This window comes from Macrosteles quadrilineatus, unplaced genomic scaffold (assembly GCF_028750875.1).
Source record: "Macrosteles quadrilineatus isolate MER2022 unplaced genomic scaffold, UCM_ALF_1.0 Scaffold_3__2_contigs__length_128488019, whole genome shotgun sequence".
Classification (NCBI taxonomy): Eukaryota; Metazoa; Arthropoda; class Insecta; order Hemiptera; family Cicadellidae; genus Macrosteles; species Macrosteles quadrilineatus.
This window is the reverse complement of record NW_026542596.1, coordinates 26,519,926-26,546,188: the sequence shown is the minus strand read 5'-3', so window position 1 is coordinate 26,546,188 and position 26,263 is coordinate 26,519,926. Positions and strand designations below refer to the sequence as shown.

The 26,263-nt window shown below is 31.7% G+C and overlaps 1 protein-coding gene across 14 annotated transcripts in view; it reads right to left on the bottom strand.

Annotated features, from left to right (window-relative positions):
• Positions 1 to 26,263, bottom strand: part of LOC128988473 (peripheral plasma membrane protein CASK) — a 266,450-nt gene that overhangs the window by 24,193 nt on the left and 215,994 nt on the right. For 8 of the 14 annotated variants that reach the window (XM_054409787.1, XM_054409795.1, XM_054409789.1 and 5 more), the window contains 3 exons: positions 22,643 to 22,831; positions 21,761 to 21,925; positions 12,643 to 12,717 (listed from right to left, as the gene is read on the bottom strand). In XM_054409787.1, the coding sequence (XP_054265762.1) occupies positions 12,643 to 12,717; positions 21,761 to 21,925; positions 22,643 to 22,831 (429 nt within the window). The remainder of the gene's footprint in view (positions 1 to 12,642; positions 12,718 to 21,760; positions 21,926 to 22,642; positions 22,832 to 26,263) is intronic. The other 6 variants (XM_054409788.1, XM_054409790.1, XM_054409799.1 and 3 more) reach the window with 1 other exon arrangement.

Below are 26,263 nucleotides of genomic sequence, written 5' to 3'. Positions count from 1 at the left end.
AAAGATATTTAAAAAAATCAAGACACGTAGAATGGCAGGACATGTTAATAGGAGAGAAGAGGACTAAACATAAAAAAAATATTTTCAGGAAGCCCAGCAGGAAGAAGAGCTTGGGTCAAACAACAATACATCTACAAACAGGCAAAATGGAGAGGGACAGAGGAAGATGGGACCGGAGGAAATATTAAAGACAGGCTGAGAAGAGGGAAATTGTCGGGAAAACATAAAACCTTTTAAAGCTCAAGTGGTCATCTAACTAATTGAGTAAGTGTGTAGGTAATGTGTAAAAACGTCAAAGGAAGATGATGAGAAAGTACGTAATGTCAGGAGTGTTAGTCAGCAACTCAGCTACACATTACCTACCAAGTAACTCATATTGTTAGTTAATTCATCACACGATGCTGTTCCCATTACATTGTCGTGTTATCTAGAGTGTTAGTAAGTTTTAGTGTTTGTGTTTTTATAACTTTGATGGCCAAAAAGGCAAGTTATAAATTCATTTTGGATTAGCTAGTGGATGAATATGAAAACAATGATGATTTTGGTCTTATATACATGATTATTTTGATTATAGTTTTCTTTAAATACCTAATATTAAAAAAATACCCCCGCCGCAGCAAACCTGCAGACTAAGCGAATTTCCATTGACCTGATTGGATTTACACTAAAATGCCTCCATAAAAATAGCACATTTATTTCCTATTTAAATAGAATTAGTTTAACAAGTACCTTAGGTTTGCTGCAACAGGGAGGGTAAAAAAGATTTTTTTATAAAATGATAATAGTTTAGTAAGAAATAAAAGTATTTTCCAAAATCGATCAAAATATGTTCATAAACAAGCAAACTACAACAGTCGACTTATTCTCCATAAGAATAACATGGGAATTTTAAAATTACAATTTTTTTGAATTTTCTCCGTAACAATTAGGCGCATAATAACGCTTCAATATACTAAATTATTTGTTTTTTTAAGCTCTACAAAATGGTTTAAAAAGAAATTGTGAAATTTTGTGTTTTTAGGGGCAGAAATGGGAAAAACCTATTTTTACCCCATAAAACCCCCCATAAACCCCCGTTCCCATAGTCCGATCATGCTGGTTCGCGAACTCATTCAAGTTTATCCCGCCTTACACCTTCAAACCAAATTTTATCAAAATCGGACAAAAATTACTCAAGTTATCGTGCGGATGGACACATATATATATATACAATTATATATATATATATCTATATATATATATATATATCTATTATCTATATATCTATATATATATATCTATATATATTCTATATATATATATCTATATATAGATATATAAAAATTTGAACGAATGGTGTTTTTGGCCTCTGGGGACATCAAAATGAAAAAGTAAATCGGTCCCGGGCGTAGGTCTTACCATGAGACCTACGGTAATAGCTACTTCCCTATAGGGAAATTCGCTAAAAACTCTTGGATTTCCAGCCAGTGTTAATGATCGAATACTTATATGGCTCCGTGTGGAAAACAGATATTTGTCAATCCACTACAATGAATACCCGAAAGGCAATATGCAAACTGCACATCAGCTCAACAAAAATAAAATGCAGTGAACGTTCTGAATGAAATTTACCTTGTTGTAGGAATTTACCTATATACAAGAAGGTACAGTAGACCCCCTCTTAACCAACCCTAATGGGATTGGACTTAGGTCGGATAACTCAAAAGGTCGGTGAAAACGGGCAATCCCTAAATACTAAAAAAATGAAGTGCTATTCATTTGAACTATATAATCATTATTCCGAAGTTGTGCATGCACTATTTACAAAATAAACTACACTTATCTCCTTTTTATCTTAATATTGATGATAGAAAAGTCACAAATAAACCCAAAACACGGTAAAGTCAAATACTTTCAGTGGAATAAGTTTTAGTTAGCAGAAGTCAATACAAATTCTTATTTTAATACCTTTGGTAACATTATTGATGCTTTCCAAATCCATCTGAATACAGTTCAGAACTTACTCTCAATGTTAAAGATACAAGCAACCATTTTGTTACGAGACAGGATGTTTAATTATGGCCTGTAACATCCTGCAGAGTTTAGTCATAGCCTCCTCTAATACTGCGTATTGTTCAGATCCCTGAGTATAGGAGCGAAAATGCTGAGATTCCCAAAAAGCGGCGTTTAAACCGAACTACTTTCAAAACAAGGTCGGTTAAAACAAACTGTAATATTTTATGAACAAGGGCAGATAATCCGATTATCGGTTAATGCGAGATAGGTTAAGGGCCTACTGTATGTACAAGAAGGTAAATTTCTTATGGAACTGTATTCAATGTATATGCTTATGGATGATGTATATAAGCAATGTTTTAATTGTATTTTAAGGAGATAATAAAATTCATTTTATTACTATTTTAGCCTAAAACCAATTCATGCATAGCTATTAGGTCTTGTTTCTGTTCAAAACCCACATTTATGGCAGTTATGATAGGAAAAACTTAAAGCGGTTTCATGTTAAGCAATGCCAACACATGCTACCACTCAAGGAACTGGAGGCGACTTGAACAATAGTGGGTTGATAGCCCTAACACCTATTTTAAATTCATTATTATTGTATGGTAACCTAATCTTAGAAAAAATTAAAAATGTTTCTAGCCACTGTAAAATACAGGCTGTTAACTTATTTGGACGTTTAGCACCAAAAATACTTAATGATGAATAATATGTATATAGTCCAGTCAAGATAAAAATTAAACAGAGGCCTTGCATGCAAAAGGTCAAGTAGTTATAGTTTTTTAGTATGTTGTAGGACCTATACCACAAATAAGAAACCAAGTTTGCAGCTTCAAAAGACCTGTGCTACCGGCGTAGTAGGTAGCCCAAAAAACCGTCAAAATGTGTGTGTGTTATAAACTTTTAATCCTGACGACCTTCATATGAAGTCTTTCTTGTACACACCTGATAATGACCTCTTAGCAGGTTGAAACTAGTTGTGGAATACAACAATTGGAATAGCAGAATCAGGTATTTATACCACTATTATTAGTTATTATTCACAATCCGGAGGCTATTCATACTACAATGAAAGGTTTGGTTATGATCAAGGGGAACCGCTAAGAGATATTCTGAGAATGCTATATGTTTACTGCGGTGGGGGAGTATTTCCTACAACCCAAATGTTCAGAAAACCTTTTGGTGTTAGCAGCATTTTAGTCTGTTATATAGAGAGGCAAAATACTTGACATGAAGCAGGATTGTTGCCTCTAAGTTTCAACACTCTTTAAATCTTTAAATCTTAACGTTATCCTTATTTTTTAACTCTCCCCTCACATATGTATAAAAAACCACCATTATTGCTTGAGTTAACTGTTTAAAATTTGATAGAGACTTGAGAAATGCTGAGAGTGCTATCTAGACCACTTCTAGGTGGTCTGATGACTTTAAATTAAATTCAAAGGCCCCTGGCCTTTAATTTTGAACCCCCTATATTAATCTTATGAGGAATAAGCTCCAAAGTGGCTTACTGTTCATTGGTATGCTAATATGAACTGTTTAGAAACGTGCTATAAACTTGAAATTTTACAAAGATGTAGTAAGTAATCTAATAATCTAATAAGGCACTACACACTAAAGGGGGCCTGGGGGCCCTGCCCCCAGCGAGCCAAAGGTGAGTAAACCTTATCAATTTCTAGGGGAAAGTCTTATTTGGGAATGATTTCCTATTGCTATTTTGTATTATACAAATTCATAAAGATAAAATGAAATCTATATTATATTATAATGCTAATACATACCTTACCAGCAAAATGTGACAGTTTACAATTTATAAAAATAACATGGGAATTTTAAATTTAGTTTATTTATATTTTCCCGTGACCATTAGGGGTAAAACAACATTTCCATATGCTGGATTATTTATTTTTTAATGTCTACAAAATAGTTAAGAAAGGGGGTCAAAAATCGGAAAGTCAAATTTTTACCTCTTAAATCCCCGCTCCCATATTCCAATCAGCGAAAACCCGTTTAAATAAATAAATATTGGTTTTTACGTTTGTACCCAATTTCATCAGACGATTTTTACTCCAGTTATGGTGCTAACAGACACATATGTAAATTATAAGAAATTTAAACCAAAGGTATTTTTGGCCTCTGGGGACATCAAAACAAAAAAGTAAAACGATCCCGGGTCTATATTTAATTATAAGACCTACGACGGTAATAGCTTGTTTCCTATATGGGAAATTTACCAACAAATTAAAAGTGTTTTAACTATACAAAACAAATATTTTTTTAATAACGCTGATGTTATATTTTGGAAGCACCCCGGACGACAAACTTTTAAGTTTATATGAATATCTTTATCGATTTTTTACTGTATTTCTCGGACTCAGTCAAATGGCAAGGGCCCTTTAAACTTTTTTAATAAAGTGAAAGCCCATAGTAAAAAAAACCCAGTGAAAGTCTTGTAGTAAAGTCAATTAAATCATATTTATCAGTTGTTATATATGTCTAGCTAGAAAAAATACAAATATCATTTAGCTCTCTGATAATATTTTACAATTAAACCTAGAAAACAACTCAGAATTAGAGAAGAGCGGCTGTTTGAATTGTTAACTTAAATAAAATCAAAGAGAGATCTTTTGGAAGGGATAATCTGTTCCTCGGCGAGAAAAACACTTCAAGCGTAAGAGCTACATGGCAAATACAGAATGCTAGTTTAATAACAACCAGCTTCAATTCATTGCTGAGGAAAAGATAAGCAAAAATCCCACTTATCTTGTATGTTTGACACACAGTGAATGTACAGAAACAGAATTATTCAACTAAGAATGCTAAACTCAAAAATATTTTAAAACAGAATTACTCCAACTTTTTTTATTGTTAAACATTGGATTAGTTAGCAGCCTACTTGAGTTTTTTAAGGAAACTTACTAGACTAGACTTATTGCCAATCTACAGTTTGTCAATTTGATTGAAATAATAAGTTAATAGTCTAGAAATGAAAACGACAATAGGCGCTAACTATTCTACATTTTATATTTCTCTAAGATTGTGCCAATGAAAACAATGTTTGTACTGTGATGTGGCAAGACGTTTTTGTTACCAGCAATAGTAATTGGTTTATAATATGACAATAATATGATCAATAACTTGAATACGAATAGGACTTTTGACACTGAATGCAAATTTAGTTTAAGTTTAATTTTGAGTAGAACACAGGCCTATAAACAGTAACAACTTTTTTTTTTAAAGCACTGATAAAAATGTATTGTGTCCAGCATGTTAAGATTATTTGAACAAGATTCAAACCTAAGAACATCCAAAGCAGATTAGAATTGTGTGGTTTTTATTACATTTTGGGCGAAAATAAGAGTAAGCAAGTATTTGAAGGAAAATTAATATTGGTTGAAATTAAGTTTTAAATTATTTAAGCATTTTTTTATGTACTGACTTTGTGTTAAATACTATATAGCTTATTTTAAGGGTCTAATAACTATAAAAAGTAATAGTAAAAAGTTTAAAATAGGAACCAATCAACCCATTCAGTATAGACTTATCCTTTTCCTAGTTAGCAAGCAATATTGTTAAAGCAATCACTAAAGTAGAAACAATATAAGCACTCGTTGTCGTCTTGAATTGCAAATCGAACATAAATTATGCAGTCCACAGGTTTTTGCATAATCAATAAGTCAAACCCAGATACATGTTCAAGAGTTACTTTAGGCAAATGCATACATATAACAACATGTTAAACTAGAAATAAAGGTTCTATCGACACTGAAAATAAAATTGTAAAACCTCTTGTATCCATATTTTAGTATTTTCATGATGGTGTATTTGTGTAGGTTTGCTATTTAAAATCCTAAAGCTATATTTTACAGAAGTTAGAAAGATAAAACGAACATAGAGAAAAATAGTGTAAATGGTAAAAAGATTGTAATTGACTATTTTTTAAACTTTGCTAAGATTACTAAATCCTAAGTTTTTAACAGGCTTCTATTATTAGATGTAAACACAAAAAGTAATTTTTAAATAGGTACCGGTACATAAGATTGGTATTTTTAAATTTAAAAAATTGTTTTTGCTAATCCAATGAATATGTTAAAAGAACGGTCATTTAAAAGCATAATTTTTTTATACTAGTTGTAACTAATTAAATCGTTCCAAGATATGGATTTTTTTATTAAATAGTATACTTTATTACAAGGAAGTAAAAATATCTGGTGCTTTTTGACCCTTAAGCTCAAGTTTTACTAGGAAAATGGGCGAGGGCTAAAACACCCTTTTTGCCCATGTGATGAACTATATTTTTTGTCAAATTGCAACATTATTTAACAAACTAAGTTAGAAAACAAAATACTTTTTGTGTGAAGATAACCTCTGAAAACAAGTTCCAGCTTGTTTTCAGTTTTGATAATGCAAATAAGCATAATTAATTTAGTATATTATTATGATTCTGTTAGCGTACATTAAACTATCATTATGTTGAAATATTGACAAGAATGCAAAAATAAGCTACAACGCTACAACCAATTAAGTAAATTGATACATAATTTTGATACATGTGAATGCTTAAAATTCAAGTTTACAACTGAGTTTACATCAGCTGACTTTTACTCCCTAAGGAATAAAAGAGCTACTTTAGACTCTCAACACACAAGAAACGACTGTTTTTGTGCTGCTGCATGACAAAATAAATTTGTGTACCAAATGTTGTAAATTCTCTAATTAAGTGTATGTATTTAATTATGAACAAAACCCAGGCTATTCTCTTTGAAAACTTGAATAAAAACTCAAACCCAGATATATAAATAACATAAATAATTACAACAGACAAAAAGGTCCTACGAATAAAATATTTAATACTGGCTCTTCAGTAGTATAACAATAAAATTACATTGAGAATAATTGTAATTTTAAAAAGAGATTCACCCAAGATTTTCAGTGTTTTTTAGTAATAAATAAAACATCAATCATGCCTATTGATGCACATGCACAGGCAACAAAATAATAACTATTAATGCTTACTGGTTGGGCAATAGTTTATAAGTACAGTTTGTAAGTTTTATGTGGTAAAAAGCACTGCAAAATATACTTAGGTAATTGTTTGGGGTAATATTTAAAGCTCCAAATGGTTACGCAAGATAATTTGTATGATAATTAGTTTAAAAACCAGTCTTTAATTATCTAGTAAATTGTATACTAATTTAACTAAATTCATGCCAAACAATTTAATATAAATTAGAAACTCTTACAGAGAAAAAAAGTAATGTGTTTAGTAACGACAATTCAATGTTAGATTTTTTAGTTGTATTACTTTATAGCAGACTTATGAACAAATGCCCAAATATATTATTCCTTACCTATTTTTGCTTCAATTCTGACATAGAGAAGTCTTACGTTAATATTTAAATAAAATAATATTATCAATATCACATCATTATACAATACAGTTATAAAATTAAAATAGTAATTGAAACATTACAAAGATTTATTTTTTTTGTAAAAGAAACCACAGCATTCAGTTATTATGTTTACTAAAAATTATTAGTTAAGATTCACCAAAAATATTTAGTGAAAAACTAACTAAAAATATTAATTGCAGATGAAAAATCCACAAAACATTTAAATATTTCATGCAATCTTTTTTTAGAAATATTAAAGGTTACAATAAGACAAAAAAAAAAAATGAACTGATAAATGAACTGATTTTTATGCTATCTGAAAGTACCAGAGAGACATTAACATAATGTTAAAGTTGGAAATTAAATTAAAATTGGTTTTTATTACAGTTATTAATTATTGTAAACATATATATATATTTACACTGTTCATGAATTAAAAGTTTTGGTAATATGATATTATAAAGTAATATTTATCATAAACACTAATTGGTAGAGGCACTTATTTTGTCACTTCCCTCTGATTGTAACTACTACCATATATTAAATACTACTTAACAACAACTTACTACTATTAACAACTTTTCCATATTTTACAAGACAAATGTGAATGACTAACATACAAATGAAAAGTGATTTATACACAATTTACGAGTACTTGATGAAAACAATTTTGTATCCACAAAAAAGGTTATTTTGAAATGATATATTATCAAAGCCAAGTATGGTTGTTCAATCTATTAAATTTGTATTGTTTTATAGCAGGATAAACAATTGTAAAAATATGTTTTTAAGTAAACAGGTCTCATGTTAAGTGTATGGTAAAGAATTGAAAATAATACCACTTAATGGAATATTTTAATGATTTTCAACTTCAGCTCATTTCTGGAGACTCAAGAGCACACAATCACATTATACATAATTGAATTTAATCATGATTCATGAATAGTATGCCGGTTTTAATAACAGATTGCAAATATTAATTCACAGTTAGACGTGACACATAAATTTTACATCTTTTCAAAGATTTGAGTTTTAGATAGCACAATAAGCTTATAATCATTTTAAAAAGTCAACCAAATAGTAAAAAAAATTAAATGAGTAAGTAAAGCACACCACAGTAACTCTAAATTTCTGTAGGATAGTCTATGATTAAACAACAAAACATTTACATTTACTATTGTCTTGCCAGCTACTGTCTGGTTTAAGTCTTAGTTATGGATGTACATAGAAACAAGCAGACTGTAGCAATTTGTGACTGTTATGTTGCAGTATAAATCTTGATTCTTTTACTGACATGAATTGAGAACAAACTGCATTCTTTCTTCAACTTGCAGAGCAACATTTTTTTATCACCAAGTTACATTAATTGATATAAAAAGTACATAATAATGAAAACAATAAAGTTTTAAAACAGTATTGCACTCCTTTGACTAAATAATGACAAGATGATGTTTAAATATACTTCTACTAAACATTTAAGACTTAACGTACAAGAATAAGAAGCAAAGCTTTGCAAACAACATTACAAAGAAGCCACAAATGTACACACAATTAAATAATTAACCAAATCAATTTGTTGCTTAAATAATCTTAAAAATATAAATTCAATTTAGCTTCTGGAGACTGATCTCTAATGCTGACGGTTCTTTTAATCCAATAGACATATTCTTTTATATTTATAGATGGTGAAGTTACAGTTTTAAGTTTGGTTCAGAGTCAGATGATGAAGAATTAGCATTAAAACTTGAAAGCTATTTTGTGATTGTTGAAAGTTGAACCACGATCTATAAAGGACCAAAGTCATACACTCTCCTACTAGACCAAGTCCTATATAATAATACTCTGTGTTCTTAGATAATTCTGGTTACTACGTAAATTACTTTTTAGAAGTAAAATTGCAACAAGTGCAATCATGATAATTTCAGGTAATACAATACAAGATTTGTTTAAACTGAAGGTAAACACAAGTGTACACTTGTATGTATGACGCCATTGTAATTTCTTGACCAAACTACAAATAAAGTATATTTTTATTTGATTTGAATTTAATCCCATAAAATATAAAGATAACTATAGATCGTAAATAAATATAAGGAAAATAATTTTTTCCATTTAAAGGTAGTACTGTACCTAAATTTTACTCTGTGACTGCATATGATAAGGAATCAAAAACCCAATTTCCATGTAAAAAATTACAATTGGATACATATTTAAAACTCTGTTAAATTTTAAGAAACAATCTTATACTTTTCATCTAATAAAATTGTAATGACAATTTCGAGATTTTAGTTAAAAACTGGAAAACTCTTGAAAGAAACCCTTATTAAGCCATTAAAGCAGTAAAGAGCAACTTATAACAATACCAACTAGTATACTAGTAGATAACAAGCCTTAAAGCATAACATCAGGATTAGATTGTATTTAAGTATTATATTGGTAATGCACACAAAACACAACACTAAAAATACCCAACCCTTATGTTCCACTTTATTTCTTGGTTGAATCTAGTAATACAGTAGCTATTAAATAAACTACCTATATTCCTCGTGAAATTAAATTAGCAACTAAAAACCTATTAGTAATGGATTTTAATATACAGTAGTTAATTATAAATTTAAATAAAGGGGGTTTCAAGTTTTTGTAGATACATTTAAAGTCCAATACAGTATAGACAACTTATGTGATAAATTATTACTACTTTGTACTATTGTTTTATATTGTAAACATTAGTTTTTATAACCATTGACAAAAGTTCTCTAGATGGCTGATCGTTCATCAATTATTGGTACTGGTGTATAATTGCGAATATGAGTTTGTCGTCTAAGTATACAAAAGTTTTAATGTAAATTTTATGTCAAATTTCCTCAATAATATAACCCAAGGAGAACTATTTTAACATGTATTATACAATTAATTTTATATACATAAAAACACTTTTTGATAACATTGTATTTTATCCATATGAGCTCAACCATTATCAAAATAGTTTTTCATAAAAAATAATCCTTTAACACTTTCTACACACTCCTCACTAGAGAAAATAGAGTTATTTTCTTACCATTTAACTTGAGATATTTGTGTATTTGTATTTTTTAGTTAATCTAAAGTAGTCTATTACAAGGAATAGTTAAATATTTAATTGAATATTAATTAAATACTAATAAAATATTAAATAAATTTAAAAAATACAAATATATTAAAGGACGTTTTTATCACAAACATTTTAACTGGAAGTTGAAAGTGTTTAATTTTAGGTCTACTTGTTAAATGTAAAGTATTATAAAACTATTGCAGAAATTTAACATATTTTGATAAATATAAAACTAATAGTTTAAAACTGGTCACTAAAAACCACTGGGAAATTGTAAAAGCAAAAGCCAAATGTTTTAATAAGAAGTATTTAAGTTTTTAATAAAAACTATCTAAAAAGATTTAACGTAAAAATGTCACAAATATAAACCATATCTGTACTCCATTACCAAACAATTGAATTCTCTTAAACTCGATATTATTAGAGTAACTGCTTAGTAATAGTTAATCAATGAGAATAAATTTGACTAGGAAATTATTTTAAAACGTGAAAAACAGTTAAAAAATAAAACAAACAAAAAGTGATTTAGTTTTCAGTACTACTATATTATTTTTACAATCATCTTAAGTCAAAAACAAAACTCTTAGGAGCTATGTTAAACTAATGAATGTAACAATTTTAAAATTTTGAATCAGAGAGTCAATGATACAAATTAGAAAAAAAACCTAGCGAATTATGTTTCTAACCTATTGTGGTTATTTATTAAAGAAAATAAATATGCAAAATTAACCACTTTTTCAATGAATATAAGTTATAAAAAAACATTGTTAAAGCTATCGGTAATGAGATGGAAATGTATTATATTTAATAAGAATACAATTATAACTACACAAAAGGATGTTTTTATGCAACACATATCTACCCAAATAAATCAAATAATACCATCCGAGGGAACTAAAAACTTTTCTTTGGAATTCGTAAAAAAATAAGTCTAAGTGTATAGTAATAAGTGTAAAGAAGCAATAAGTGTTTAAATATATTTTTTTTTTAATTGAAAAGAAGAATCTTAACAACCAGCTGTACTAATTATTGCAGTCGACAATCAAAGAAGGGATTAACCAGAGCTCTGGCTATAAGTTGCATTTACTTTAAATTTAAAGGAAGAATGAAAACAGAAGAAACTGATAGCATAGACAAAAGAATTAAATATAGACCGACGGCAGTGCTGCGGTTAACATATATTCTGGCGTCCAAACTAGGAGTGCCGTGTAGTTTCGGCGCACACTGCTGCAGCGTCAAGCACTAGCGAACATTGCCATGACAAGTTGGTAGTTGGAGCCAGAGTTGCCAACTTCTGGAGAATTCCCAGGAATCCAGGGAGTAGGAGTTTGTTACGGTATTTTTCGGTGTTTTAAAAATTTCCGGGATTAAAAAAATGGGCTTTTCTGTTAAAATTATGGGATTTCAAAATTTTGAACTTTACCCATATTGAAAAGTGGGTCTGATAGGTTTGTAGCATTTCATTCGCAAGGGTGGTAGTGCTGGTAGCAGACAGTGAGCATACTGAGCATGCTCTCGTGGCACATCGCGGAACCTTCCTTCGACAGTCTATATTTATTCTATGTGTCTATGCTGATAGTAAAACTGTTAGGAGAGTCACTAAAGCGGTAGTTGCAACTATAACTTAGCGGATGATAAGAATGTGTTTTATGTAGGATGTTACAAATTACTCAATGTTGCAAATTGATAAGGATTAAACTTTTTGATGTGGACTACTTTTAATTGAAATCAAAATTGTCACCTTAATTATTTAAGATGGTTTAAGACAATTTTACTAAAATCATATGAGCAATTTGAAAACCCATGCGGACCGGAACCAAGAGTAGCGGCATCAAGTACAACATCTCTCACTGTAATAAATTTAAAATCTGCGGAATCAATTCAAACTTGATTGGATAATTTGATTCGAAATTCTTACTTATGTTAATGTTATGATTGTTATGATATCATTTTTACTGTACAGTATAATACATTTTAACTGTGGAAAGCTAAAGCGAAATTTGGTGCTAATCGCATAAGCAAATGGTTATTTGTGACTCAAATTTTACCAACCTATTACTTTTAACCTATACTTTACAGCTTTAGTTGAGTATTTAGTTGTTGTGCATATCCCCAGATGTGCCAAATCAAGGGGAAAGGGAAACAAAGAATGAAGCTTACTTTTACCTCGCACGGAGGGGGAGCGCTCCTGTAAGAGGGCACTATCTTGAACGTAACTGACCCTCTTGCTTCTCTCTGAAAAAGAAGAACAAATTAAAACATGGATTAAGATTATAGACCATACAATTAAGTAACATCTTGGCCGTGTTGGGTGTGGAAGTTGTCACTTTCATCTTAGAGAAAAGAACATTGAGTTAGGTGATGGCCAAAGAAGATTATGTGCGTAGTCTCTTCTCACTGAAAAAGAATAGAATGTGTGGTTTAGTCGGACAACATAGCATATCAAGGGAGGCCTCTTGAAGTTGTAGAATGCTACAATAGGATGTTAGCTGATTGGTTATGATTATGGCATAGTAATTAGAAAGTTGCCACTTTGATAATGAGAAAAGTCAGTATCTTGTTGATGGTTTTAAACTTGACCCAGTGTTTGGTAATTGGGTAGAATAAAAGGCCATGGCTAATGAAGCAACTTAAGGTAAAGGAGGTATAATCTCATCCACAACACTCCTCCTTTACTTATATTTGCCTCAAAATTGTCCTATGGAATCTTGCAGAAATCTAATCTATTGGTACATAAATACTGAACACTGCAAAGTGCAAAGTACGAGTATGTAGTTAGTATCAAATGAAAGATGCTTGTCAGATAAGATAGTAGATGATTATAGTATAAGAACATTGGCTGGTAATGTTTTGTATTTTCTTGATTTTTTCTGAAAAAGAAGAACAAGATGCCTAAGGATGTGGCAAATTGTTCCTTTTCATAATAGTCACTATAGTCCTATTAATGATGGTTCTTTTAGACAAGACAGCAGATTTTTTGTTAGGAATTGTACTGCCAGGAACATAGCATCAAGTCTGAGGGATACATAGTTGTCCTCTGAAGACTGCATGTCTCTAGTGAAGGTGACAACAGCTTAAATATATGACACCACAGGCTATGTCACCACTTGACTAAAATTAGTACTAAACACAAAAAAGTCAAAGCCCTCACTCACTCACTGATTCATCAGTAATTCTCTAACCAGACTAGCTAGAAGGCTGAAATTTGCTATACTCACAATTCAGGTAAAAATAGGAAAGCTAAACAGTTTTCATAATGATTTTACTAAAGCTGTGGTTTGCTAGACACGCAATATATGTGCTGTAATTTAGTTAAAGTGTGATTTAAAAGCGCGCCAATTTAGCTGTTGGTAACATGCAGCAGAATTTATTTGATTGGTTTCCAAGACTGCGTCATAAGATACGTGCGTAAGTAAGGAACAAATTGTTTTATTGTTGTTAGGAGTGAAAAAGAAATGAGTTAATGTAAGAGATTGTTAAGGGCTGCTTTATTGTTATATGAGGAATGAAGATTTAGACATCATCCTAACAGTTTCTTTAGAACAGAACGGCTGCATTTTTTCGGATGGATTCCGTTTTCCTAAAATTCGTACAGACATAATGTGTTTAAAAAAATAAAATTTTTTCAGATATACAGTGAATTACAATTAGAAAACTGAGAAGATAGAACACAATTTGAAACTCTCCTCTAATAGTAAGGGGTTGTCGTCAAGATCCTACCCCGACAACACACCACCATCTAGATAGCCGAAGTGTTGGGTCGAGTTGTGACAGTATAGTCATTAATTATAATATATAGTCCATTTTCGTACTGTCCGCCAGTAATTTTAATACGAGAATATGCTTTATTTCTTTTCATAAAACCTTTTGTAAGGCTTTTGATTATGGACGCTAACTGACTACAAGTACAGGTAATGTATCATATATAAAGAGGGAAACGTGATTCATATGATATTATTTCTTTGTACTATCGGTCGCTGATTACTGTACAGAAACATCTTTTTCTTGCCTGCATTAATCCATTTACACTAATGTCGATTATATGTGCTAACTAGAGCTACTGTTCAACATATCAAGCTATAGTCAACTTGTGACCTACAAATATACGAACTGTCAATTAAATTGTAAGTTAAATTGTAATATACAAAATGTAGGCTACGTGTTACATTTAGTAACTGCAAAACCTTTTAAATAACATTAGGTTTATGACAATATGGTTTAGTATTATAACTCTTAATTTAAAAGAAGCAAGCCTTTGATGATTAATTACCCTTGTAATTTATTTAGTTAAGATCTTAAACCCAGGATAACATTTCACTAAAATGTTTAGTAAGATATCTACTGGGGAGCGAGCTGGTCTAGTCCTAGAGCACGGGTTCAAATCCCACCAATAACCAATGCATTTTATCTACGTGTAAATGCCGCGACCCTCTAGGACTAACCAGAAGTACTGTAATGTGTAAAACCATTCTGGGCTAGAACCTAGTGTCCTAGGATGTGAAGGTGAGATATCTCTTTTAAATTGTTAATACTATGTTTATTCCTAACTCAAAACAAACTTTATAAGAAACAATGATAAGTATCGTAAACCCTTTGTTCATTTAGGTTAATAAAATTGGATATTCATACTTAAATACAATTGTACATATCATTTAAAGGTACATAAATCTTGAGCTATCTGAAATGATTCTAAAAATGTTTGTGAGTGACGAACCTGAGGGTCTTAAGTGAGCTTAAATTCTAATGGATACAACAGAGCGTTTTCCGTCCCTTGGTAAAGAACTGAATCATAACTGAGGTTCTGTTTCCTGTAGATAAGAAGCAATATCAAGTTAATTAATTCCTGTGTCGTTGAAAAATTTACGTTGGAAATAAGGATTTTGTAGTCACAGTGGACATTTTTTTTTGTAATTGCAATGGATAAGTTGGTACAACTCATACTCATGTTGTTAACAATATCTTTACAAAATCGTTGTGTAAACTACTATTCCGTCAAAAATATGGATCAAAATTTATTGTAACTAATGTATTTTCCCATGAAACCCCATAAACAAACAAAAAATCGGATTTAAGGAAAAAAGCCAGTTTTTTATTAAAACTGATGTGTTATGGTCCTTATATTTCTAAATAAAATAGTCCAACCCCCCTATTGCTAAAGCAATTGCAATTCAAAGGTTTTTGCAACTTTTGTGATTTTCCCCATAAAATATCATAGTTACTCCTTCCGCTTATCCATGACAAAGGTTGTTGACTAAATAATGGGAGAAAGCGTGTGTCAGATTGCTGATGCCATTTATTTTTACAAAATAAGACAATGAAGTTTTGTCATAAAAAGGCAACAATTAAAGGAAGTGGCATCGAATGGAACATTCAATACCGTATACAAAGTAAATAATAGAATTGGAAATACAACAGCCTAATTTATTTTAATAGATAGAAAACCACAAATCAATCAAAAGAAGTAGGCCTATCAATATAAATAAATGCAAACAGAAAATAGCCTAACTGGAACCAATGACCGGAAAATGCCTGGCTGCCCATAACTGCTGGTAAATTCAATTAAAAAACTGCTGAACAAAACAATAAAACACTGTTGTTTTTTATGCTGCATACACCACAGCATTGCAATGTTTGGAACGTGCAACGGGACCATTTTATATGAATTCCAGATGTAAGTAGGGTTATAACAATAAATACTAAAACAATCCTGATACACAATATGCATTCTCTCTGAATTGATTGATTTCAAGGGGTAAGAAAGTGTAGGGATGAGTGACTGTGAATTTGCCTGCTATTAACATTTGTTAGTAAAGCCATGCTATTAGTTAAGGATTTTTTAAGGGTTGGAGATCAAAAAGTTGAGATCGTTAAAATTAAATTCCGGGTCTCATAGATAAACAGTAAAACCCTGACATGGCAAAATAAAGAGTGCAAGGCCATTTCAGATAACATACTTTTTCAGTTTATCAATGGATGGAATTTAGAGGATAATTTGGTTTAAATATATCTTTAGGAATAGTTATTTACATTATTTTAACGACTGTCATCTTAGAATTTTCAACTGAATACACAAAAGTTATTTGTGTAACTAGTGGGCAAAGGCACTTTGCACTTGTGTTACACATTATTTTACAGTCACCTGACAAAGTGGGCTTTCTTGCACAGATTATAGTACAGAAAGCCTTACTTTGGCGCACACTAGTATTCCAACCAAACAACACAAAACAGCGTGCTTTTATAATACACATATTCCATGTACGCTTGAAAATAAGTCGGAAACACTTAAAGATATTACAACTACAATGGTGCAGCATTTCCCATTTCGTTCAATGTTTGAATTTAACCTAACCTAAAAATGTGTTGTACAGTGTTTAAAAGACTAATTATTTGATTTATAGTAACTGTATGAAAAATATAATGTGTAACACGAGTACAAACTGCCTTTGCTGCACTCAAGAAACTCACCTACAAACACATCCGCGCTGCGTAAACATTTCTCTCGTGTGCAGCAAAGTGCCACTTTGCCCACTAGTTACACAAATAACTATTTACTTCAGTTACTATAAAGAATATAAATAATTATTCTTTTAAACACTATACAACACATTTTTAAGTTTGAACGAAATGGGAAACACTGCAACAGCTGATTGTAATTGAAATATGTGAATGGAAATAGTGTTGCCAACCTATTTCCAAGCGCACACGGATTACGTGTATAATAAAAGCACACTGTTTTGTGTTGTTTGGTTGGAATTCTGGTGTGCGACAAAGTAAAAACTGTGCACAAAGGAAGTAAATGCAGCAATTAGCAGCTTTCTGTACTATATAATCTGGACAAAGAAGCCCACTTTGTCGGGCGACTGTTAGAAAAATCTATTTCTTAAAGTAATCAGCTTGGGATTAAACTTTTAGACCCAAGTAGCATAAACATTATGCTATCGCAGTTTCTTTCGGATTATAGGCGAGCACTATAATCCTCAGCTACCGACACACTAAGTTCACGTTTCATTCCATAACTTGCAGCCCATATGAATTACCCGACGCAAAATAGATAAATATTTTTACAAAAAAGTTTTTAAAATCTTTTATTTCTGAAGAACAGTAGTAAGTAATATTCTTATCATGACCAAATAATTGGTCAAATAATTACAAATTTTTAGACTAGTTTTTTAACAACACAGCTGATACTAATGGCTTGTGAAAGCTATTATGGCTTGCTTAACCCAAAATTAATGGATGAGCACTAAGGATTAATTATCAACTTTGTCAATACAAACAAGTTTGTCAATACAGTACAAACAACTTTGTCAATACCTACACATACTTCGAGGTTGCATTGTTTAGTTGTAAAGTTTATAAGCCTCAGAAACATACAACTCCCTTACATAGGAAAGGGGATAATTTTCTAGGAAGATGTTATGGTTACTGAAGTACAGTACATAAAACTGAGTGTAATATACATTCAACTAGCAGAGTACCCGTCCTTCGTACAGGGTTAGCAAATAAGTATAAAATGCTTATTGCAGTTATACCCGATCTTTGCGTTTGCGATGTGAGAAAACACGGTTTGAGAAAATTTGCTTCCTCAAATTTACGGTATGCGATAGTAATACACATCTACCATAGCCATAATGTTCTACTACTTCACCTACAAAATAGAGAAAGATAGATTAGTAAAAATTCGCAAAATATCATAAATTATTCATGAAATTAAAAACTCAAACCTAACTGTTACTAAACAATCCTACTTTGACGACAGTTCTCATTATCACAGTTTTTTGTTGCTGCTTAGTTCAAATTAGCTGTTTTCATAAATAATGAAAAAAATAATAGTGCTGCACCCTGTTGGTAAATCTTATAAATTTTTAATGCTTTTGCATATCATAGAATCAACTCTTTTAGTTGAAACAGCTGGCTAAATTCTTTAATTCCCTTTAAATATGAATACTCATAAGGTTAACATGGGGAACTGCAGAGCCACTGGGGCGGAGCCCAAAAGGATTTTTGAGATAAGAATATGCCTATATGTTAATCGTGAATGTGAGCTATCATCATGCCAAATTTCAGCCCAATCCGACCAGTATTTTTCGTGTTTACTTGTCACAAACATCAACATCCATACATCCAAACTTTCTCATTTATAATATTAGTAGGATGTTGATGGTACTGGACACATGTTTAACAATGTATTGAAAAGAGGAAAATGTGGATGAATAGGGTTGATAATGGAAATATAATTGTTTATTTGTCTGAGTAGCCGAATGGTTAAATAGCTCACCTTCAAATCTGAAGGTGAATGGTTCGATTCAAGCAAGATTGTTTCTGGCCCCAGATGCTATTTGTCATTGGGCTGTCAAACATTGATGTTACATATTAAACCCCGCTGCAGCAAACCTGCAGACTAACCAAATTTCCATTCATCTGATTGGATTTTCAAGGTTAAGGTAAATATTTAACCACAATAAGAATTTTAACGGTTTTCGACGCTACATTTTCTCTGTGTGGAGCCTCAATAACTCAAAGTTTACCTTTATGAATCGAGGTTTGCATGATGTTTCACAATAATTCAAAGTTTAGCCGTACTGATTTCCAGCTGTGTTTTGACTCCTGTCGAGACATGAAAATCAATACTTCCTTTATTTGTTTGGGAATGCCAAGTACCATTAGTCTGTTGCATGAAGGGGGGGGGGCTAGTACTGAGATTAATTTGTCGCATGGGGTTAAGGTTAAACGATTAAATCGCCAGGGAGTTTGGAATTCTGTCTAACACTTTATCAACGATTTTGAAACACATGTGAATGTATGAGGCTGAAAGCAAATTAATCAAAAATAAGAAAAGATGTAAGAACAGTGAATTTAATGACCTGGACAGATATGGTTAAAGCAGTGTCGAGGTAACATTCCTATAAGGACCAATTTTACAGGAGAAGGCCATTCAATATACCATTTTTATGGATGGTAAATTATTTTATTTTGCTTCCACATTATATATTTTTCTTCAGTACTTTGAACGGCTTGAGTTTGATTTATAAAGGTTTTGCGTGTTTAAGTCGAGTAATAAAGTGTTTGTGATGTAACATCATTGTCAGAATCTAACACCTCGGTATGTCAAATTTTTGGTAGAGCACCTTCATAACTCGAACCTCGCAGACTCAAAAAAATGGATAAGACGAATTGTTATCATATCCCCTTCAGATTCAAGGTACAAGGTCCTACTGTATATTCCCTATTTAAATAAAATTAGGTTTGACACATAATTACATTTGCTGCTAAAAGAAAGGTATTAAAGCGTGCTTTTAAGTTTAATTTAACTAGCTTAGTATTAAATAAGAATTTGCCAAAGCTTTATTAAAATATATCCATAAACAAGCAAACAAAAGCAGCTTACTAGCTCTCTCTCTCTTAAAAAAAAATATAGTTATTAATTTACAGTTTTTTTTCATTTCTTACAAAACAATTATAAGAAAATATAATTAAGAAAGAAATCGTAACATTTTTAATTATTTTCTGGAAAAATGATTAGAAAATCATTAAAACCCCTTTTCTAATAAACCTGTCATATGCTGGTTAGCTAACTCGTTCGAATTAACGTAGGTTGACATGTTTGTAAAAGAATTAATCAAAATCGGATAAGTTTAACTTGAGTTCTATATAGAGAGAGTCCAGCCTAGAGAAGTGTTCCAATAGCCAAATTTGTTATTTTATGTCTGAAAGTAAACTTCCTATAGGGGACCCCCTTTATTTTTTTATGTTGCTTTTAGGTATGTATTTCTATTTTCAAAATTTCCCACTATTTTTCCAATATGGCCACCAACTTTTGATTTTTCTTTTGGAAGACCCTGTATTTTATGATTTTTTTTAAAAGTAAATGCAATTTTAACAGTTTTTAATTCTTGGAATTTTTTCTTTGAAACTACTCGTTTAGGAGTTACAGCAAGTTACAAATAAGAAAAAATGACTTTCACCATGTAGCTCCTAAACGAGTAAGTTTAGGGAGAAAATGCGAAGAGTAAATAAGTCTTAAAATTGTGTCTACATTCTCAAAAATATTTATTCCATTGTTTAAAAAATAACCGCCATTTTTCAAAATGGTACCAAATTTGAAAACAGGAAAACCGTGTATTGAATAGACTTTTTAGAATGTAGATGCAATTTTAAGACGTATTTACTCTTCGCATTTTGGCACTAAACTTACTCATTTAGGAGGTACATGATGTAGAGTGTACACTGCAAGTCATTTGTTCTTAGTTGTAACACGCTGTAACTCCTAAATGAGTAGCTTCAAAGAAAAAAATCCAAGAATTAAAAACTGTTAAAAATTACATTTACTTTTTAAAAATCTTAAAATACAGGGTCTTCCGGAAGAAAAATCAAAGTTGGCGACCATCTTGGAAAAATGGCATGGAATTTTGCAAATAAATCATAAATACCTAAAAGCAACATAAAATAATAAAGGGGGTCCTCCATAAGAAGTTTACTGTAAGACATAAAATAAAAAGTTAGCTATTGGGACACTTTAGGCTGGACACCCTGTATAGATAATATATACATATAAAAATGTTTTACAATAATTACTGTTTTTAGTCTCTGCAGACATCAAAGTAAAAGTAAATTGGTTCCGGGTCTATAGGTCTTACCAAAAGACCTATGGTAACAGATTTTACCTAGATAATTAATACGCCAAAACAATAAATTTTAATATTTAAGAAAAAAACATTTCAGTTCTATCATACCTGGTCAAAAGGACCCTTGTAGGTTCATGATTCTGTACAACTCCTCCAGGCTTGTTGATGGTTTGTGTATATTAGGTTAACTTTAAAATATAGGTCTATATATAAAATCAGTGTATACTGTACAAAATACAATATACGTAGTACTATTTAAAAAAAAAAAATTCCAAATAATACCACCATGTTCATAAAACTACTAGATTCCTTTCAAACTTTAAGCAACAGAGAGACTCAACCCCCAAACAAAAATATTAATTAGATAATAATATCTATGGTTCTTACCGTCAACACAATCAGGAGTAATATTCCACTACGGCCGTTTCGGAGATGACTCCATCGTCAGGTGCGTAGTGGTACAAGACTATAGTTTAGTGTACCACTACGCACCTGACGATGGAGTCATCTCCGAAACGGCCGTAGTGGAATATTACTCCTGATTGCGTTGACGGTAAGAACCATAGATATTATTATTATATTTCCACGCAATCTGCCACACTCAAGAATATATTAATTGGCATTAAACTAATCATGTTTTCCAAATTACTCACCAAAATCTTTTGTAAGGCATTTACTGACTGGTTAGCAACAGGTATCCCATTGATTTCCTTGATTTCGTCCCCAACGTGTAACGTGGCTTGTCGATGAATCATGCCTCCATGCATGATCCTGGCCACTATACACTTGCCGTCTTCGTTCATCTTCAATGTGATGCCCTGGAAAAAAGACAAATATTGTAAGGATACAAAAATAATACAAATCACATACTTCAAACAGGAGGGTTATGGGCTCATACAAGTCGAAACCTAATGCAGGTATCATTTTATGATATTCTTTCTTGATTCCATTTGTTAAAGATGTGGTTGGTCTTTTTGACCTCACTATTATGCCCATTTAAAATTATATTACAACACATTAGAATATTTTAGGCTGCAAAGCTGTCTTAACCAGAATAATGTGTTGGGACTTATAATTGTGAACAAAACATGGTACCAGCAACCAAAATGTAAAACAAAAATTGTGGGGACTAAACAATTTCTTTGAACCCCATACAATCCTCCACAAGCTTCCCTCCATAGCTAGGTTAAATGTACAGACACAATAGATCTCAATCAACTATGACTAACTGTGATTAGATTACTTAGACTTAGTGGTAGATTACTTAAACCAATTGAACTACTAGACGTGTTTACTTCCACGACTTGTAGAGAGGGTCAAGTAGAAGTTCTCCGACTGTGGTTGACTTGAAAAGCAGTGAAGGAGATTTGTGAACTGAATGACTATAGTCGTCACCTACTAATCAAAAGGTTGCTATTGCAGTTCTGAGTCCATGTTTTTCCATGGAACTTGACCCTACATAACTCTACAAAATCAAATTTATGTGTTCACTTTGTGCCACCCTTTATATTTGTCAGGACCACATTTCCACTCACCATTGGTTCGTCAGTGTTTTTCTGGAACTGTACGAGGCGCACACGGGTGACATTCTCCAGGTCACCATCGTCCTGAGCCTCTAGGTCATCGTCATCGCCGTTGAGGTAAGGTAGAGGCGGAGGCGTCACCCGCATCGCCTCTTCTCCATAGATCTCGTGAGCGACCACGTCGTGCGCCTGCAGCAGTGACTGCAACAGAAAACGCAACGCTTTAGTAAATACTCTACAGTTTTATTTCATGTATTGCTCAGGAAGAATGCCTGTCATATTAAAAGTTATGCTGAGCAGGTGGGTAAGGTATTTAGAGAAATAAAAAAAAAAATTAAAGCTTCAATTTTATTTACTACTAGCAGAGTACCCGTCCTTCGTACGGGGTTGGCATATAAGTATAAAATGCTTATTGCAGTTATACTCAAGCTTTGTGTTTGCAAGGGGGGAGGATACAGTTTGATAAAATTTGGTTCATAAATTTACGTTATGATACGTTTTATATTGTTCTACCACTGTACCTAAAAAAAAAAAAAAATAAATTATCAAACATTCGCACAATATCTTAAATTATTTATTAAATTAAAAACTCAAACCTAACTGTAACTAAACAATCCTACTTGGACAGTTCTCATTATCACAGTTTTTTGTTGCTGCTTAGTTCAAATTAGCTGTTTTCATAAATAATGAAAAAAGTAATAGTGCTGCACCAAATCCATGGTAGTTTATGCGTGATTGAGCAACACACAAACTTTCAGATTTATAATATTAGTTAGATATGGACATTAACTTACTAGCTTATGAACTTAATTTGATAAATTAATCAAATATAGTTATTAAAAGAAACTACCTAAAGGTAAATCCTAAGAAAACTAGGGTCTCAATAAAGCTAATTTAAAACTTAGGTGTGTACTATACTAGTTATTTCATTTCTAAACAAATAGCTAGGCCCAAACTCTTAAACTGTATGTTTTCAATAAGGCAACACCAGAAGGTAATTAATTTACAAAAATGTACCTAAGAAGAGCTTATACGCCAATAATTGGAAGATTGTCACTCACAAGTACTGAACAAATAATAAAAACCTTACCTAAACACATTACAGAGTACATGGTTAGAAATTCATAAGTTATCTGTTTTAAAAATAAAAACAACACACATTAATTAACGACTGATTGTTATTATTGTCACTTCTCATTAAATACTTGGTTAATATAAGAATTAAAGACATTATTGAATGTATAATGATGGCAACAAACTAATTTATAAAGACATTTTTCTTTGGAGGAAATAGTTTTATTTTAAAAAGTATGAATGGTTGTCCCTATGTATTTCATTGATGATTTTAATCTCAAACTACCTAACTGATACAACTTTTAATATCAAAAGTAGACATTAACACTGCACGTGTAGTCTTCTTTAACATTTTTCACCCTCCAGAAGGATTTGAAGAAAAAGAAGGTTTTTCGCTTGACGAATACAAATGAAAACATTAGTTTGTAAATGCTGTTAATTTGAATATGCAAAAGCACACAATTAGCAGAGCAATGGGCGCTCGAGAACGTGAAGTGTTTCGAGTGTCATTCCTTCCTTGTACTTTCAATTATTTATAAACACATCCTACAGCAAAACGCTAATCTAAAAACCCATCCTACAGATACCATTATTAAAATGTTGTCTAACAGACAAAGTGTTTATTTTTACTAAGAATACAAAGCTTTTAACAGTCTTGCAATTTATAATTAGTTTAAAACACAATAAAGTTGTAACATAACTCTTAATAGACAGAATATATTTAACTTTCAAAGTCTTTTCTTGTGTTCTACAAATTACAGTATTGTATGACTAAATTTAATAATCAAAAGCAAAAACTCTGCAATCTATGAGGTGGCAAGAAATAGACAAAAAATAAGCTTACTCCTTTCAAATTTTTAGACGATTTTTGCTGTCGAGCACTTCAGAATGCAACAGGTAACTCAAATTGTAATAATTTTGTAAAGGACCTTTTCTCTCTGGTCTTGTTACTAGGTGTCAAACCTTTTTTTTTTGGATAGCAACATTAATTGGTAGCCCAATGACCAATGTCATCAAGATCCAGAGTCGAGCCCACTTGGGATCCAATCAGCATTCAGCAACCTTCAGATTTGAAGACAATAACTGTAACCACTCAGCTTCCTAGACAGATACTCTGAAGTTATCATAACTGAGAATATACTTTTCCACAAATTTTTCCACATTTAAAGAACATTATATTGCGTTTAAAATAAATCTATTATTGTTTCAAAAACAATATTTGTAAAAGAAGACGACACAATGCTGTGTGATATGAGAGATGCTACGTAAGGCGCACAGAGGAGTTGTGACGTAAAGTGGCCCAGAGGAGTAGGCCATGTATAATGTAGCACAGACGACCAGCAATCCTCACACATTCGCCATCTATCTTCAACTTTTCACCTACGTTCCATCCGTCATTTGGTGTTAGGATGAGGGAAATTCAAATTATTATTGCCACAAAAGTATTTCTTTCAAGTTGTTTGTGTTTCGGCTGTTCCATACCATTGAATTTTTATGTTGATTTTCAAGTGTTACAATCACGTTACAATATGGAATGCAACTGAAGTTTATCATACAAAATCTACAAAAATGCCTAAAAAAGAAAAGCACACACTTACTGAAACTGAATCAATGACAGATTCACCTGTGTGACCCACGACCCTCACAGACCACACAGTGTGAAACTGTGTTTGATGGATTGTCAGGCTGGGAGAGACAGCAGCAAGATTGTTCTGTGTACATAATACATGGATCCCCGAGGTCTCACAAACACTACAGTGTTTTGGACAGTTCGGCTGCTACAAGGTACAGAAAGAATGGCTTGGGAGTAAATAACTTTGAGTTGGTATAAAGGTTTGCAAATAATGGAAAATGTTTAAATAAAATCAAATACAAAAATACTACGTAGAGAAATGTGAAACTGAAAAGTGGCTTTGGGTTTAAAATAATATTGATTTGGTGCTAGGGTTTGTAAACCAAAGGTTGAGCAGCATAAGGGACTTGGACTGCTTTCTCTTAAAGCTTTAGTGCTTCTTCTAAACAAAATCCTACTGATCTAGATAAAAATCAAATTTAATTAGTGCATACTTCATACGTAAACAATTTGAGTATCAAAAGAGATTATTTAGTTGAAACCTTTATCAAAATACAAGAATTTGGTCAAAAGTTAGGGTTACACCCTACATATTGAGTTTTAAGGCAGTGGTGGGATATTTGAATAGTAAGCAGCAACTTAAAACACATCGAGATACTACACTAATATCTAGGTAGCCAAGTCGTCCCAAAACTCAGTGTTCCCCTTCAAATTTGAAGATTAGCTTGTTTAACCCCTTGTCGTCATCTGGGGTGGACCCAGATTCCCCTTGTCATTAACCAATTAATTAGTGATGCGATCTAACAAAAGGGGAAAAATTAGATAGTAAGAAGTCCAGAATATAGACCTAAAACCAATGATGTTAATCATACAAAATACAAAACAAAACAGATATACATTAAAACTATTAATATACATTAAACCACCGGTGACAAAATCTACGTTTCTCTAAACCAACAAAAACTGGAAAATACACTATAACTAAG